The sequence below is a fragment of the Poecile atricapillus genome, chromosome 1 (assembly GCF_030490865.1).
Source record: "Poecile atricapillus isolate bPoeAtr1 chromosome 1, bPoeAtr1.hap1, whole genome shotgun sequence".
NCBI lineage: Eukaryota > Metazoa > Chordata > Aves > Passeriformes > Paridae > Poecile > Poecile atricapillus.
The window spans coordinates 85406418-85421786 of record NC_081249.1 but is presented as its reverse complement, the minus strand read 5'-3'; the positions used below and the strand labels follow the sequence as shown (position 1 = coordinate 85421786).

At 41.7% G+C, this 15369-nt stretch overlaps 1 protein-coding gene across 1 annotated transcript in view; it reads right to left on the bottom strand.

The window, feature by feature from the left end:
* The window catches only part of TENM4 (teneurin transmembrane protein 4), a 349338-nt gene that overhangs the window by 45085 nt on the left and 288884 nt on the right, over positions 1 to 15369 (bottom strand). Inside the window, exons 21-22 of the mRNA XM_058863767.1 lie at positions 15309 to 15329; positions 8747 to 8979 (exon numbers count right to left, since the gene is read on the bottom strand). Coding sequence (XP_058719750.1) covers positions 8747 to 8979; positions 15309 to 15329 — 254 coding nt within the window. The remainder of the gene's footprint in view (positions 1 to 8746; positions 8980 to 15308; positions 15330 to 15369) is intronic.

Here is a 15369-nt window from a genome sequence, read left to right as displayed (position 1 = left end):
GGTTTGCCCTAGGATAATCCTACTAATATACGGTGTTTCACCTGATTCTGAACTCTGCTAGTGATTAATTTCATTGTCTAAACCTCCTTTCTAGACATACTCCTGTGTCAGTGGATTTGAGGTCTGCTTACAGCAGTTACAGGCTGCTGATCTCATTTCTTGCCCTGCATATATGCGCCATTTCACCTTCCCCTAAGCACAATTTCTCAAGTATTTGTTATGTTAGCACAACCTCCTTTAATCCTCTTTATCCTAGGCTAGCTACCCCTCTGCATCTTCCATCAGAGTGCTTTACACTTTCTAATTAGACCTCACAACAGTCTATGAATGTGATCATTCTAATTTTACATATCAGAAAATTAACAGATAATGTAATTCTCACAAGGTCACAGAGAAAGGTCATGACTGAGGCAGGAATAAGAAGTTAGGGGATCTATTCACTTCTCCTTTGTGCAAGTATAAATTCAAATAACTCCACTGATACTAATAAAGTCATTCACCTCATCTGCCCTACAAAGGCAGAATGTCAGTCAGTATAATACTTGAGTGTGTTAAAGACACTAAAAGCTTGTAAAGAAACAGAAAAAGAATGTAGAGGCCTGTAACATCTTTTTCTATGCAAGTGAATATTCTGCTTGAAATATATGAATATTAGAATCTTCCTGTTTGATTTCTTTTCCTTGCAGGGTTAACAAGCACTTGGCATAAAGCAGACATCTGCACTGTGCATCTAAGCAAGTTTCTGAAGCTATTCCAATCAGTGGAGAGAGAAATCTACTTTGAGAGTGCAATTTGTATCACCCTAAAGCCCATATCCCTGAGAGATTATACAAATCCTGCTAGAAATACCTTTTCCTTCCATTTGACTATAAAAGGAGACTACAGCAAATACCTCTAAAGAAAACATTTATATTGTAGGCAGATTAAATTAGTGAGCTGAATCCTCACTAGCCTGTCTCTTTGGTTGTCATCTTGGTGACAGAAATGATGGAAATTCTGTTTCAGATAGAAAGCTTTGAGAATGTTTGAGGAGTGATCAGATCTTGTGTTCTTCCAAAATGCTGTTCTGCAGCCAGATCCCCTTATTTGAAACACTTACCCTCAGTCTCCACCGACTGTGAGCTCTGCCGTGAAGTGCAGATGCAGAAGTTCACAGATCAAAAATTCTAGATTTTCATAGAGTAGGGACTAATCCTCTGATTGCTTTGGCAACTAAAATCATGGCCTTCAGCCAGCACTGTAAGTATTGAGAGGGCTGGAAGCCATGGAGGTAGGTGATACATGGAAAAACATAGCAGATTTGATTATAAGGAAATCCACAGAAGATAATCTGGCCTGGCAGAAAAACATCAGGACTAAGTCACTGTTTGAGAGAAAGAACAAACTTCTCCATTGAGCTGAGGTAAAGGAAAGGATTCAGACATGGTTGCAACCTGTTGATTCAAAGTAAATTAGGAGTCAAAAAACTGGTGTTTCAGATCACTGAGCTGAATGGGAGCTGTGTGTTATTGCCAGGAGGCAAAACCAGCATTTTCGTTACTTCACAGCATCATCCTGTTTGAAGGGCATCACTTTGACCTGGATTGGATATTTGACCATCAGAGCAGTGTGGTTTCAGAATAGCCTCTACAGCAGTGAGGAAAAAAATTACTTGCTGCTTTCAAGATGAAGTTCATTAATTTTGGAGAGGATGATATAGGAGGATTGCTGAGATAATGGATGACAACTGAATGACCTAAAAGATTGCTTATAGTCCTACACTTTAATACCTGTGTTCAATTCATGCCAAGGACTCATCTTTGCAGGACCATGAAACAAAAGCCTCCAAGAGAAGCACAAGGTAACTGTTGTACCTCGGAATTTACTGAAGGTGGTGAGGCACTGGCAAAGGTTTCCTAAAGAAGTTGTGGCTGCCCCATCCCTGGAAGTGTTCAAGGATAGGCTGGATGGGCTTTCAGCAACCTGGTCTAGTGGAAGGTGTCCCCCTCCCAGGGTGGGTAGGAACTAGATGGTCCTTATGGTCCCTGCCAATCCAAACCATTCTATGATTTATGAATGCTATGGGAGAAGCCACAGTAGCGGTGGCCATTTATTCTCACTATACAATATAAACACACCATTTGTATTTTAGCACTTTGTTAAATACTTGCAGAAGGATCTGATGGGATAAGCACCAATATTTCACTGGCATCCATGGCATTCAGGAAGCTATCTTTACCTGCTATGAGATTTGTCAGCACCATGTCCTCTTCAATGAGTCATCCAGGATACTGGCACATGTCACCTGTCACTGGCATCTGCTGTTGAAGGTCTCTCCTCTTCTTAATTATTTTGCCTACTGAGTGTCAAGTTCTTTTATGTTTGCTGGCATTTGCTTAAAAACCAGGGACACAACTGATCTCTTTAAGCAATATGTTAGACGTGCTTTTTTTGGAAGAGGCATGATAGAAGGTTTAGTTGATCTTAATTGGCTTTTGTCAAACACAAGAGTCTCTTACCCATTCCTTGGTTCCTAACAAGTATTTTTCCGGGTGCCTGTCCATTAGGCTGTGTGACAAGCTAAAAGCCAGTGAAGGGTGGCAGTTTGGATAATGTGATTTTCAATGAGGCAGAATTTTCTCCCTTAGCTAGTTCCATATGTATTGGATTGGACTTATCAGCAGTGTCTGCTGGCAGTGGCTCGCTCTGTGCAGTGCTGGGGTTTGATGGCTGGTCTGATTACCCAGTTACAGTAATAATAACCTGGATGCACTTTGGCCCTCGAGCTAGCTCTGATCAGCTGATAGGGCACAACTTTATTTTGCATTCCAGCTTAGACAAAGAACTTGCACACCCAAGTAAGCTGACGTGGGATAGCAAACTTACCACTTATCACCCTGCTCCAGGGCAATGGTATGTGAATGTGTTCTTATCACTGAGCACTTCTCTGCTTATCCCTCTTTCATGGAGGCTAAGCAATCTCAATTGCCTCATATTTCCTGAGATGTTCTTCAGGGAAGCAGAGTTTGCAGTCTGTTAAAGCCCCAGATTCCCACTTGCACACATTCCTTATGTGGCAACCGCTCCAATCTCTTCCTGATTTTGTTGATTGTCTTGGAATCAAACCTAATTATGGAAAAGAGCCCTGCTATCCCACAGACAAGTGTCTTTGGATGGATGACTTTTGTGAAAAGGGAAAGAAGCATCTCATGATGCTTTGCAGCAGATTGTAGAGGTTAGGTTGGACTTCTGTGTTTCCTTTCTTATATAGGCACAGCTCCAGTGCTGGGAGCTGGCTCCTGCAAACAGGCACCAAAATGGGTAATTCACATGTTATGCGTGTTAAGCCCAAAGCCTTGGCTTGCTTTGGCGGTAGGCTCCTCTCATGTTTCCATAGGAACATAAGGGAATTACAGCCTTTCAGCATATAGCTCGAAGTTCAACCTCACAGTTACTGAGAGGAAACAGCTGCTGCCACTGCTGCCAGGTAGTGTTGCAGATCCAAACCTTAAGTTCTGAGATATGAAATACATACACTATGTAATCATGCTGGCTCCACTTGCATAAGCGGAGATCTCTTACAAAACAAGGCCTTGTAGCACCATGTGCATCACACCAGTGAGCTGTGCTGATAGAAATTTGTGATGTGATGACATTTGCTTGAAATGTCAGGACCTTGTAGCATGAAGAGGTGACAGCACAATGTTAGCTACTGGGACATACATGGTGAGTTTCTTCGAGAAGACAAACCACTAAAAGTGATTGCATGGTGCAAATAGCTCTAGTTAGGAAAAGGGCAAAAAACCCTTTTAACTGAAAAACAAGGTGGCTAAAAGAAATCCAGATTTGGATCTTTCTTCTCTGACTGGATGCTGAATGACTGAGTAATAAAACGGCAGATAAAAATCAATGTCAATAAGTACAGAGGAATTCACAGGGGAAGGGGAAAGCCTAACTACCCATACACACTGACAATCTGAAGAAGAGCACACAGGAAAAAGATTCTGGAATTCTTGTGAAAAGTTTTCTGCTAAGATCAGTTTGGTGCTACGCACTGGTCAAGAAGAGAACTGCAAGACAGCAAAGGTTAGTAAAGACACAGAAAAAAGAAAACAGTGGTTTGGCCTCAAAAGGACCATTCTAATTCATGACCTGGCTAAAGAAATTGTGGAAATTATTAGCACAGGGTGCCTGGAATAACAAAACTAGGTGCTCAGGAAGGTTTCTAAGCCAATTGATGCTACTATATAAGCACAGGTCTGGTGCAACCTCTTCAGAATGTCCCCTAAATGCTGATGACTAGCATCTGGAGTGTTAGCACAGGAACAACACATTGCCCCTCTTCCTAAGTGTCTTTTCTGGCCGGAGTAAAGGACAAGAAATTTTGTTCAGTCAGCCTCTGGTCTTCCCCAAAATGGTCCTATTATTATCTGACCACAAAAATGTTAACAGATTGTGGAGGGTTGGTTTCCTCAATTAATTCTGTCGAACTCTTCAACACTTAGCGAACAACTGAGATTTTGTTTACACATTCAGCAGGACAGAGTGAAAGAACCAATCTGTCCCCAAATTAATTACTTCATTTCACATTGGTGCTACAGTGCTAAATGAATGAGATGCCCCCTCCCTCCCCACATGCCTTCTGAAACCTTCCTCCTATTGTGTCAGACTTGTCACTGCAATCTTTCTTAATTGCAAGCTCCTTGGTAATTTCTCTGCCACAACATTTTCCTGAGAAGAACCAATGGTGAGTACTCAGATGAAAAGAAATGCTCTGACAAGCTGGAGTTTTAATTTTTCTTTAGATTGCTTGTAGAAGAGGATCATTATTAGCAGATGATAATTAGGAAGTGGTAACACTTTAATTTGCAAGGATATATTGAAATTCATTAGCATCTGAAAGCTTTGCTGTGCTCTGTGGCAAATGAATTGGACAGATCAGACTGGTTCCTAATAGCTATGATAAATACCCTGACCAAACCACTGCCACCCCTATTTCATCTGTGGATCTATCTGTCCTGTGTTCCTGTAGCCTACATTTATTAAACAAGCCAAAGATGGGTAAAGTGTGAAATTCCTGGACAGTTTTACCCCTCCTGATGTCTTTTCTAAGCTGATGGTCTAAAAGGAGTTCTTCCTTCACTGGAGTGAGACAAGAACCTCTGCCCAGAAGCTACTTCAGAGAAATGAATTGACAGGAGAAGGGATAATGGTTCTGAACTAAACCAGGATGGATTTAGATTATATATTAGAAAGAAATCCTTTCCTGTGAGGATGGTGAGGCACTGGCACAAGTTGCCCAGAGAGGCTATGGATGTCCCATCCCTGGCAGTGTTCAAGGCCAGGCTGCATGGGGGTCTGAGCAACCTGATTTAGTGAAAGGTGTCCCTGCCCATGGTAGTGGGGCTAGAACTGGGTGGTCTTTGAAGGTCCCTTTCAACCCAAAGCATTCTCTAATTCTAAGAAATTGTCCCCTCTGAACTCAAGGGAGGTGAGAACTGGAGGAAGTGATCAAAACAATTGGGAAAGATCTGCTGTTCAGAATGTGCAGAATCATTCTGAACAGTGTCTGCTGCAGTGGGGACCTCATCCTTCAGGCTATCAGATCCAGAAGACCAGTACCCCCAGAACGTGATTCATCCCACCTTGAACATGTGCATTGTCACAGAATGAACCACCTTCAGGTTCTAGTTTCTTTCTTCTAGTTCACTATTTCTTTCCACTGAGAAGTGACTCCAAAAAAACCTACTTAGACCAGATGTTTGACTGGTCCAAGAGGCTAAAGGTTTATGCAAAGGCATATGTTGACAGCCCACAGCTATTTCTCCAGTCTTAATGAATTGCTGTTTTTCATCTGGCAGTAAGGTATCCCTCAGTATTTTCCACAAGCTGCAAATACCAGCTAATTAAAATATCATGAAAGGCAAGACTTTTATTCCTTATGTTATTTGAAAAACTGCAAAGATGTCCTTAAAATACAGAAATCCTACTTGGCATGAAGCAATTATATTCACAGAAAAGAAAATAGCTTTAGTCTTAAAAAGTAGCATCCTGTGAAGAGCAATGATTCTTGAAAAACTAACTTTCCAAGTCCTTCCCCGGCCAACTGATATCTCTATAGCTACAGAGTAGTTTTCTAATTTCCTCTGACCATTCCCTTATGAGTGTTTATTTGCCTGCCAAGACACAGAAGTGGAGGGTCACTTGAGATCTTCTGGTTACTGATACAATAAATCAATTTTATTTTGAAATATTATGAAATACATGAGGAAAGAGCATTTGCTAGATTTTTCTGCTAGGATGAACCACTGTGAAGGTATAAACAATGGTGTCATTACACTGTCAACGTGAGTTTTCATGTTCATCATTTATAGAAGGGACTGGGGAATGAGTCACACCTGCCACAGCCGTTGCCTCAGCAGAATTTGCAAAGTCATGTTACAATCAGATCAGGGAACACTGTTTAGGAACTTTCCATTGGCAGTGCCGGCTTTCTGCATTATTATTTTCTTGTTGTCATTTTGCTTCATGTCATTTCCTCTTTCACCCTCAATTTACTTCTGTTTTGTGAAATTTTGGAGCTATGAGGAATGAATGCATGAATTTTGCTGTTATATGATTGAGGTGGAAGAATGGCCTCCTGAGAGCTTCAGTTGCCAACAAAAAGGATTTCAGTGCTGAAAACTTTGAACTCCAGAGCTGTTTGCTATAGCAAAGCAGAAACATAAGTCATCTAAACCTTGTAACATTCGCACATGGATGGAAATGAATAATATCCCTCTTATCTTGTACAACGGAGAACAGAGGAGCAACAAAAGTGGTGGGGTATTTTTTTGCACTGATTGAACTTCAAAGAGGTGCAGAAAATTGGATTACAGATTTCTGGATTCTCTGATCTCATGATTCATCTGCTGGACTGCCTGTATCTCTCTGCCCAAGTCACTTAATTTTCTTTTCAGTCAACTTTCTCATTTCAGTGAGACAAATTCTACAGTGCAAACTGACCACCAGTTTGTTCCTTCATTATATACCTATGCTTCTGGCAATACTTTAGCCCAATATAATGGTTAACTCATGGAATTCTGGAGTGCTTGGAAATCATTCTGGACTCTTTGAATATTAAAAGGATAGAAGTCTGGGTTTTGATGCTTTTTGGCCAAAAAAAATAATAGGTTCTCCAAAGTATATTTTTCTGCATCCTTGCCAGGGGAAAAAAAAAAAAAAAAAAATCACAGCCAGACCTGACACAAAAGCTCATTAAATCATTTTGGGTTTCTTGGATTCTGTAACAACAATGTCATCTCTATGTGATGAAAAATAACTTCCTGAGAATTGTGAATTGTGGAATCATTGAAGGGTTTGGGTTGGAGAGGACCTTAAAGACCATTTAATTCCAAACCCTTGCCATGGGCTGGGACTCCTTCCTCTAGGAAGGTTGATCAAAGCCCTATCCAACCTGTCCTTGAACACTTCCAGGGATGGGAGAGCCACAATTTCTTTGGGAATCTACTCTTAGTGAAATAATTTTCCATAAAATCACAGAATGGTTTGGGTTGGAAGAGACCTTAGAAAGTCACCTAGTCCAAACCTCTTGCCATGGGTAGGAGCACTTGTTAAAGGATCCCCAGGTATTCCTGAGGGGTTGCTTTACAAAGAGGTTGGGATAGGCTTGGCCATTGTAGTGTTGAGGAAGGAGGGAGCTACCACTCCCTGATGCAATGAAAAAGAAAACCTGCAGCACATTGATGTCAAAGCCAAGAACCTATAAATAACTCCTTGCACTCTGAACAGCTGTGCAGGAGATGACGCATAACAGGCAAAAATGCCACATCTCAAAAAACATTCCTGCACAGGTGCCCTTCTCAGCCCTCTTCACAAACATGGTCAAAAATCTGTGTACATACAGTGACTTCCACCTCATTTCTATCCTGCCCATGTCATCTCTGTTCCCCCATATGTTTGTTGTTGGTTTTTTTGGTTTTTTTTTTTTTTGGGGGGGGGAGTTGTGAACAGCTGGGAGGAGTGACATCCTCCATCTGCAGAGCTTGTTACCTTGAGATTGCCAGACTGAAGTCTTGGCTACACGCAGGATTGCATATGTTTGGCTAAACCTGTTTTGAACAATTTAGTTCACAGTCATGAAGGCTGTGTGATGCTTTTATTCTGATTCAACTGTGCTTTTATCACATTTCAGTATGTTGGAACCAGGTGAAATTAAGCTGAATTAGACCACTCCCATATCAAAGTTAGTATCCACCCCCTACAGGACTTAAGCTGGATGCTGTAATATATAATGCCAATGTCTAAACAACTATTTGTGTATCTTTGAGCTGTATGCTAGTTTTGCTGCCCTTTTATATATATACATATACATACACAGCAATGCTTATGGGGCTTTTTTTTAATGCCAAGAAAGCCTCAGTCAACTGAATGTTAGTGAATCCTGCCTAGGTTGGGAGGGACCAAGCACTGTTAGTAAGGAGGAGTAGTGGCTCAATGGGTATAAAAGTGAAGGGTGGATTTATTCCATTTCCCTCTGGACACGTGCCCATCACTGAACCCTTCTGTTTTGGCATTCCTCCCAGCCATGTGAATTTGAAGAACCATGATGCAACTAGATGAGAGTGAGACATACTCACTTATTTCCAGGAGAAAGCCCTTAGGATGTGTTTCAGAATTGGAGAGGAGAGCAATCTCCAGTGTGACTAAACAAGCTGCTTTCAAAAAGCCCCCTTTAAAAATGCCAGTGGAGAAGAAGCAGTCTCACCCCTGGGATTTGTAAGGGTGGCATCAGTGCCTTTGCCTCCATCTCCACAGCGGGTATCATCAAATGGGAGGCACTGATCCCCAGTTCCAGCCAAGACCTCTGAGTTCTTCACAATGTCTTTCACTGACGTGGTTGACTTGATTTTATAGATACGTCGGCTGTTGGTGTCCGAGAGGTAGATGGAGCCGGTGATCGGATCTGTGGTCAAGTAATACTTATGAGCTGGGCTGTGGCTGAAAAACAAGGGGATGACATTATTAATTTTTTGGATGATGTGTTTCCTTAAGTTAACAGGCAATGCGAACACTTTAGAGAATAAAAATGCACAGGGCAGAAAGACTGGGAAAGTGAAGGAGTGCTGTTTTGGACAAGGTTAGTACATGGTGAATTACAGCACAGGATCCCAAGCTGTATCCATTAGCAATTGCTGTGCCTGGTGTGCTCTCTGGCATGGAGGGAAGAAAGTGAAGGAAAGGGCTCTCTGAGCCAAAACCATGCCAGGAACTACTACAGGTTGAGTTCCAGTGCCTGTGTTTGCTTTATTTACTTGTTATAGACATAGTCCTGAAAGTGGTGTTCGTGCAGTGCCAGGAAGTGAAGGGAAAACAGAGGACAGTAGGGAAATTAATTAAAAAAAAAAGAAAAATAATAATAATAAAAAAAAATCTGCCCTCCCAACAAAGACTAATACAAACTCCAAAAGGAGACTCCCTGTATAAAACACTTGAAGATATACCCTGTAATGTCACTGCATCTAGGCTCATCTGGTGCTCCTGCTGACTTCAGCAAAGAGTCTAAAGTTGTGTCCTGCCCTCAGGGAGATTAAGGGAATCCTGCCAGTGAATTCAGCTGGACCTCAATGATGATAGAAACAAAATAATTCCCCAAGTGGCACATTTTTCCCCAGATAAAGCATGACTTGGTATTAGGCTGAGGAACCTGAAAATCAGTCCCCTGTTGAGCATGCTCTGCTCACTGTTTCCTTGCACACAGAAAGGGTGGCTGAGAAAATGGGATGAGCAAACAGAATGATAATACTTTTAGCTCCATGACTGCAACATTAAATGAGCCCAAGAATCAAGAAATTAATAAACTAGAATGCACTTTATGGAAAGCATCCAATAGGACTGGCCAGAAAAAAAAAACCAGATGGGTTTAGACAAAATTTAAACAATTGTCTTGCAAGGACTTTACCTGTATTTTAACACAGATACTAAAGTTATTCGTATCTTCTATTAAAATTGTTGACTACTAGTGTGTATTGAGCTGCATCTTTCCTAAGCCTGAAAGTAACAGGTTACACTTTTAACATCTGTCCCAAACAAATTTATTTTCCTTTTAAGAAAGGTTAAGTAGTAAGTAGAAGAAGTCTGAAAAATACCTACTTTTCTCCAGAACACGTACAATCTGCCCAAACTCATCAAGTCCAAAGAATTCATGATAAAAACCTAGGCCACAGCTCACAATTTTGCACTTAATGGAATTGTTCCAGGAGAAGTTGACTAGAAACTAGAGTGTCGATCACAGTTGACTCTATTCCACATATAGAAAATTTCTCTCAACCTTTATGGTAGGAAAATTACCCCCTCTTCAGACACGTAAAAATTACTGAGTTATTCTCTTCTTTAAAAAGCAGTAAATTGGTTCTTCATTCAAATTATTTAATACTATGGGGGTGGGGGAAAAGAACCTTTCTGATTTATTCTGGAATATCCCTTGTGATTTAGCCTATTAAAGTCTGAACAGATTTCATCTCCAAAAATGACACTGATTCTTGCTAAATAAAATGCTCTGACCTTCAAGACAGCTCCAGCCTGACAGTTCAGTCTCCATCTGTATTCCTTCCCAATGACAGTAGACTGGGAGGGTATTATTTCATTTACCTGCATGTCACTCACACTAAGCAAGTGGCTTCAACCCTGGTGGAAGAAGTTCCCTGTGGGAATCCATCATCCATTTTGATCAGGGACTTGCATTTTCTGCTGACTGTCCTAACAAAGCCCTGCTGAATGTCAGTAAGCTTTTGAGCTGTTCATAATCTCTATTTTGCATGAGAGGTGGACAAGAGGAGGACAGTTTTAATGGCACTTTGCAATCCTTTACCATCTTTGACTGGCAAGCACAGATAACTTTCCCTGAGTTTTAGAGCAGGCTATGTGCAGATAGGCAAAGGCAAATGACTTACTCAGTGATGGAGAAAAATGGGGACAGAGAGAAATTCCTGCTCCCCTCTTCCAGCACTGTTGTTGTGATTTATTTTTGGATTGCACAGCCTCACTCTGGTGGATTTTATTATTGATTACAATCTTCTGTGAAAAAGAGAGTTCTTAAAACAATTCTCTATTCCCAGATCTTGTATAGAATAGATGCTGAAACAATCTGTTAAAAATGGTCAAGCTGGAATTTACCCCCCTGGACTCTGCCAACTGTTTTCAGCACTGCAGAGAGATAGTATCATGCTCTGCCCTGGCATGAATTGCAGTGTCTTATACACCGGAGGGATTTTTTTTGTCACTTTGAGATCCTTCAGGGTGAAAACTGCTTAAATAAACATATGTTGGTCACATAAAATCTCCAAAACTGCTTCCCTTTATCTGTGATAGTGAATGAGCAGTGGAGCCAGGAACACTGGGGATTCGCTTTCTATTTAAAGCCACAATCAACAGGCAAATCCAAATGGTAAACTGGACTGGGCTGAACAGCAACTGAAATAAATATGCCTGGGGTGAAGTAGAGAAGGCTTTTTTCCCCCTCTTCATCCTCTTATTTCTCAGCTAGGTAACAGCCCAAAACAAAAGACAAGACATTTTACTATTCGAAAGACTTGATTTGCTATACTATTTGTAGTCTTTGAATATTTATCCCCCATGCTGGCACTGCCACTAGAAAATGACTGTGGAGGAAGAGCTGATTTCCAATTCTGAGTGTTCCTTGAGCTATTACAGTTTTTTAGAAGAAAACCTGAGCAATACATTGATATTTTAAAGCCCCTGAAGCAATAACATGGAAGTTGCAGTGATGGGATGGGCTGGTCCCTAGCCAAGAACTGACACTTTGATGGGTATTAGAGGGCACGATGGTGTAGTCACTGGGAATGAGAACAGTTTCATGGCTCTGCAAGCCAAAATGAAATGGAAGTGATACTGCTTCCCTGTATACTTGTGACACAGGTGTGCTGAGAAAGCACAGGGAAATCTTCCAAGTCCACAGTGATCCCACTTGTTTGGGGTTGTGTATAGTCTCTTCCATACATCTGCCTTCTCCTTTTTATCATTCTCATTGTTTGGACAGGGTACTGCCAGTACCATTTAGGGAGCGCTGCAGGTACATTAAAAGGTTTGGACTCCATTTTAAAGTGTTTGTGCTTTACGTGATTCCTTACACAAGGCATAGGAAAGAAACGGTATACAAAATTGGGTGAGCTGGCAGAGGCATGAGGCTTGGATTGTGGATGGTTTCAGTTGTATTATGATACATGCAAAGGCTTTGAAAAAGGGCTGGTATTTTCCCTTTGGGCCCAGAGCCCATGTTTTGAAGGAGTCCTGGGAAGGAACCTCCTGCTCTAGAGTGGGAAGCCAGTCTCTGTGGAATAGAGATGAGAAAAGGGAGATGGACCCTTTTTTCAGCAGGTTCCCCACAAAACATCAACACAACAAGACTGTACCTTATTAGTGGTTTCTGTAAAATGCCAAGGGATTCATATCATCAAGCATAGTTACAAAGTGGATGCTTACATCAGAGCTGCTGCCTTAATTCCCTTTACAAGTGGACAGAAATATCACCTTTTTGGAGTAGGATTTGTCTGACTATTTTCAACATTTATCTTACAAGATGAACTGTATCTTAGTTTCTCAAGTGCAAGGGCATCTACCACCTCAGCAAAGGACAACTTCTGTTACTGGTAATTGTGCAGCTCTGGCTCCCACTGTGGTCAACAGACAGGAGCAGTCACACCACCAAAATTGGTTACCCACAACCACTGACCTGGATAAACCCCTGGGGTTTCCTTCGATCTGATGTGTCTGTTTAAGGACAAAACCATCTCTTCTTCTGTGCCAGCTACTCACTTCCCCTCTGAGCCTTGCTGGCCATGCACATTTGCTGGTGACTAAAGAACTACGAAATTCCTGCAGCCAGGAGTTTTTTTGCCAGTGGGGCTATGTTTCCATGGCTCCATGCTAAGCACCCTGCAGCTCAGAATCAGAGGATTTAATTGTGTAAGGTACTGGTCTTATTTCTCTGGGTTAAACTCAATAGATTAATACCTAAGGAGGCCACACAGTGCAATGAGCTGAATTTACACTTGGTCTTTCAGTGTCTGCAGTTTGTGTGTGATGCCCAAAGCTCTTCTAGTGTGACACACTAGACAATAAAACTTGATAACAATGCCATAAGCCAAGCCAGAGACTGCAAAAGACTTTTATATGATCCTAGAGCTGTTTGCTGAGATACCTCTCTTTGTCACTAATTGTAGACATCTCTCTACAGTATGAATGGAATCAAGAAAGAAAGAAAGAATAAATTTAAGTGTGGCCACTTTTTGTATATTTGCAAAACAGTAATGCTTCACTGCCCTCCATGTTCCTGCAGAGAAGGCATCATGATTTGGCGATGCTTTTTGGCTTAGCTAATATCCCTCATTTAGGCTGTTGCAGAGTTAGACCTTGGCTATGGTACACAGAGCTGCAAAGCCAAGCCTCTTAGTGGGTATGTCCAGGACCTCTGAAGATCAAGCTCACCACAGCCTACATATTGAGGAGGAATTCCTTTCCCCTGAACTGAGGCAGCTTTAGCATATGGATTTCAGCTTTTCCAAACCACTAAGATTCAGCCCTGTGCATCTCACCCTTTGTACCATTGCTGGTCACAGTGTCAAGCTTAGGACCTTCTGGAGTTCAAAGCACTGGAGCTTTAGCTGAGACCACACCCACTCATTTCCTTGAGGGTCAGGAGCAAAGAAATTTCCCAGCAGGAAGTATTAAAGCAAATGCCACAGAACAGGCACTGTTCTGCATGGGTGACTCCTTCAATGCAGGCACAGATGAGAGCATTTTATCTGGAACTCCTCACCTGCTTCCTCCCTCCCTGATGCCCTTTGGGCTACACTGAAGCAGGCATGTCTTGGATTTCTTTCACATACTTTCTTAGTTTTTAGGCTAAGGGTAAGGGCTGAAGTCCTGCCAACCCTGCTTGCCAATCTGCAGCATTTGTGGCCAGTCCATAGATCTTCCTTCAGTTACTGCTTTCATACACAAAACCTCATCGTGTAACAGGTATACAACTACTGCCCTTCATTGTCAAAACAAATGCACTTCAGTGGCTGTGTATTTCTTGGGCATTAGAGATACAACCTGGCTGTTCCAAAGAGAAATGAATTTTCCATAGCCTTCAAATGAGGTGAAAGAGGGGCTGGAACTCAGCCTGATGAGGACAATCAGTGAAAAGGTCTTGGGTAACAACCTCCAGCCCTGCTAATAGATGCTTTGGACCAGTCCATTATACTATGAAGCTCAGCCCTTCATTATTGTTCTGGCAATAGGATAAAAAAAAAATCAGTTTCTATTTCATTTCATTTCCAGGCATGCAGTTAAAAGAACATTTCTGGTTTAGCATAGCCTCTATGAAGTCAAAGAAATAGTAAATGAAAAGCATATAGCAAGAAAAATCCCCAATACCAAATGCAAAAGAAAACTAAACACACACACACAAACACACACACGCACACACACACACACACACACACACACACACACACACACACACATATCCCAACTCCACACAGTCTAAACTTCTGATTTAAAAAAGCAACCAGGGAGAAGGATGGGTAACTTGTCAGAGAAGTCCTTGCAAACACAGGCAGTGACAGGAAGTTGACATCTTCTGGAATGCAACTGATTGCATCAAACCCACTGAAACTCCAGTGAACCCAAGTGACAAATATTCTTAGTGACAAAGCTCCAATTTAGGAGTCTCTCTTTTATCTTGTTTTCTTGTCATTACTGTTTTATTGCAATTCCTGGCTAAGGTTCTGACTTGCACTACCTCCTATTTGAGTCTGACAGACTTTCACGTGTCAAATCTCTATGAAAGCTCAGACTGAAAAATGTTACAAAAACTAACTTCCCTGGGTAGGTGATGCTGGGGCACATAGGGATCTTCATTATTGTCTGTTAAACCCCTCCCAAACTCAAATGAAGACTTTTCACCGTATGAAAATTGTTTTTCCCTCCTAGTTGTTCCAGTGACCTGTATCCTGATGCTGTTCCCATTCTACCTTCTTGGTTAATTCCCGCCCATTTTTCTTCCCCCCTCCTCCTCCTGTTACCCTGTTTCTCCTGCCTGTAGTTCCCCTGTCTCCAGCTATAACAGCTCATGCAGAAGCTTGCATGGCTCACATTGTGATTAATGGCTCCCAGTTCTGATGACTGATTGCCTACGTCAGTTTTAATCACGCCAGCTTCATTTGCTATCGAATCATCTGGAAATGGCACTTGTGGCTCACTGTGTAACAACATGCAACAAGACAGGGAGCAGCATAAGAATTCTCCACTGGTTGGCTTACCTATGTCTGAAATCTTTATTTCTGACAGAAGACAGGAAAGCAGGGAATAGAAGAAAGAATG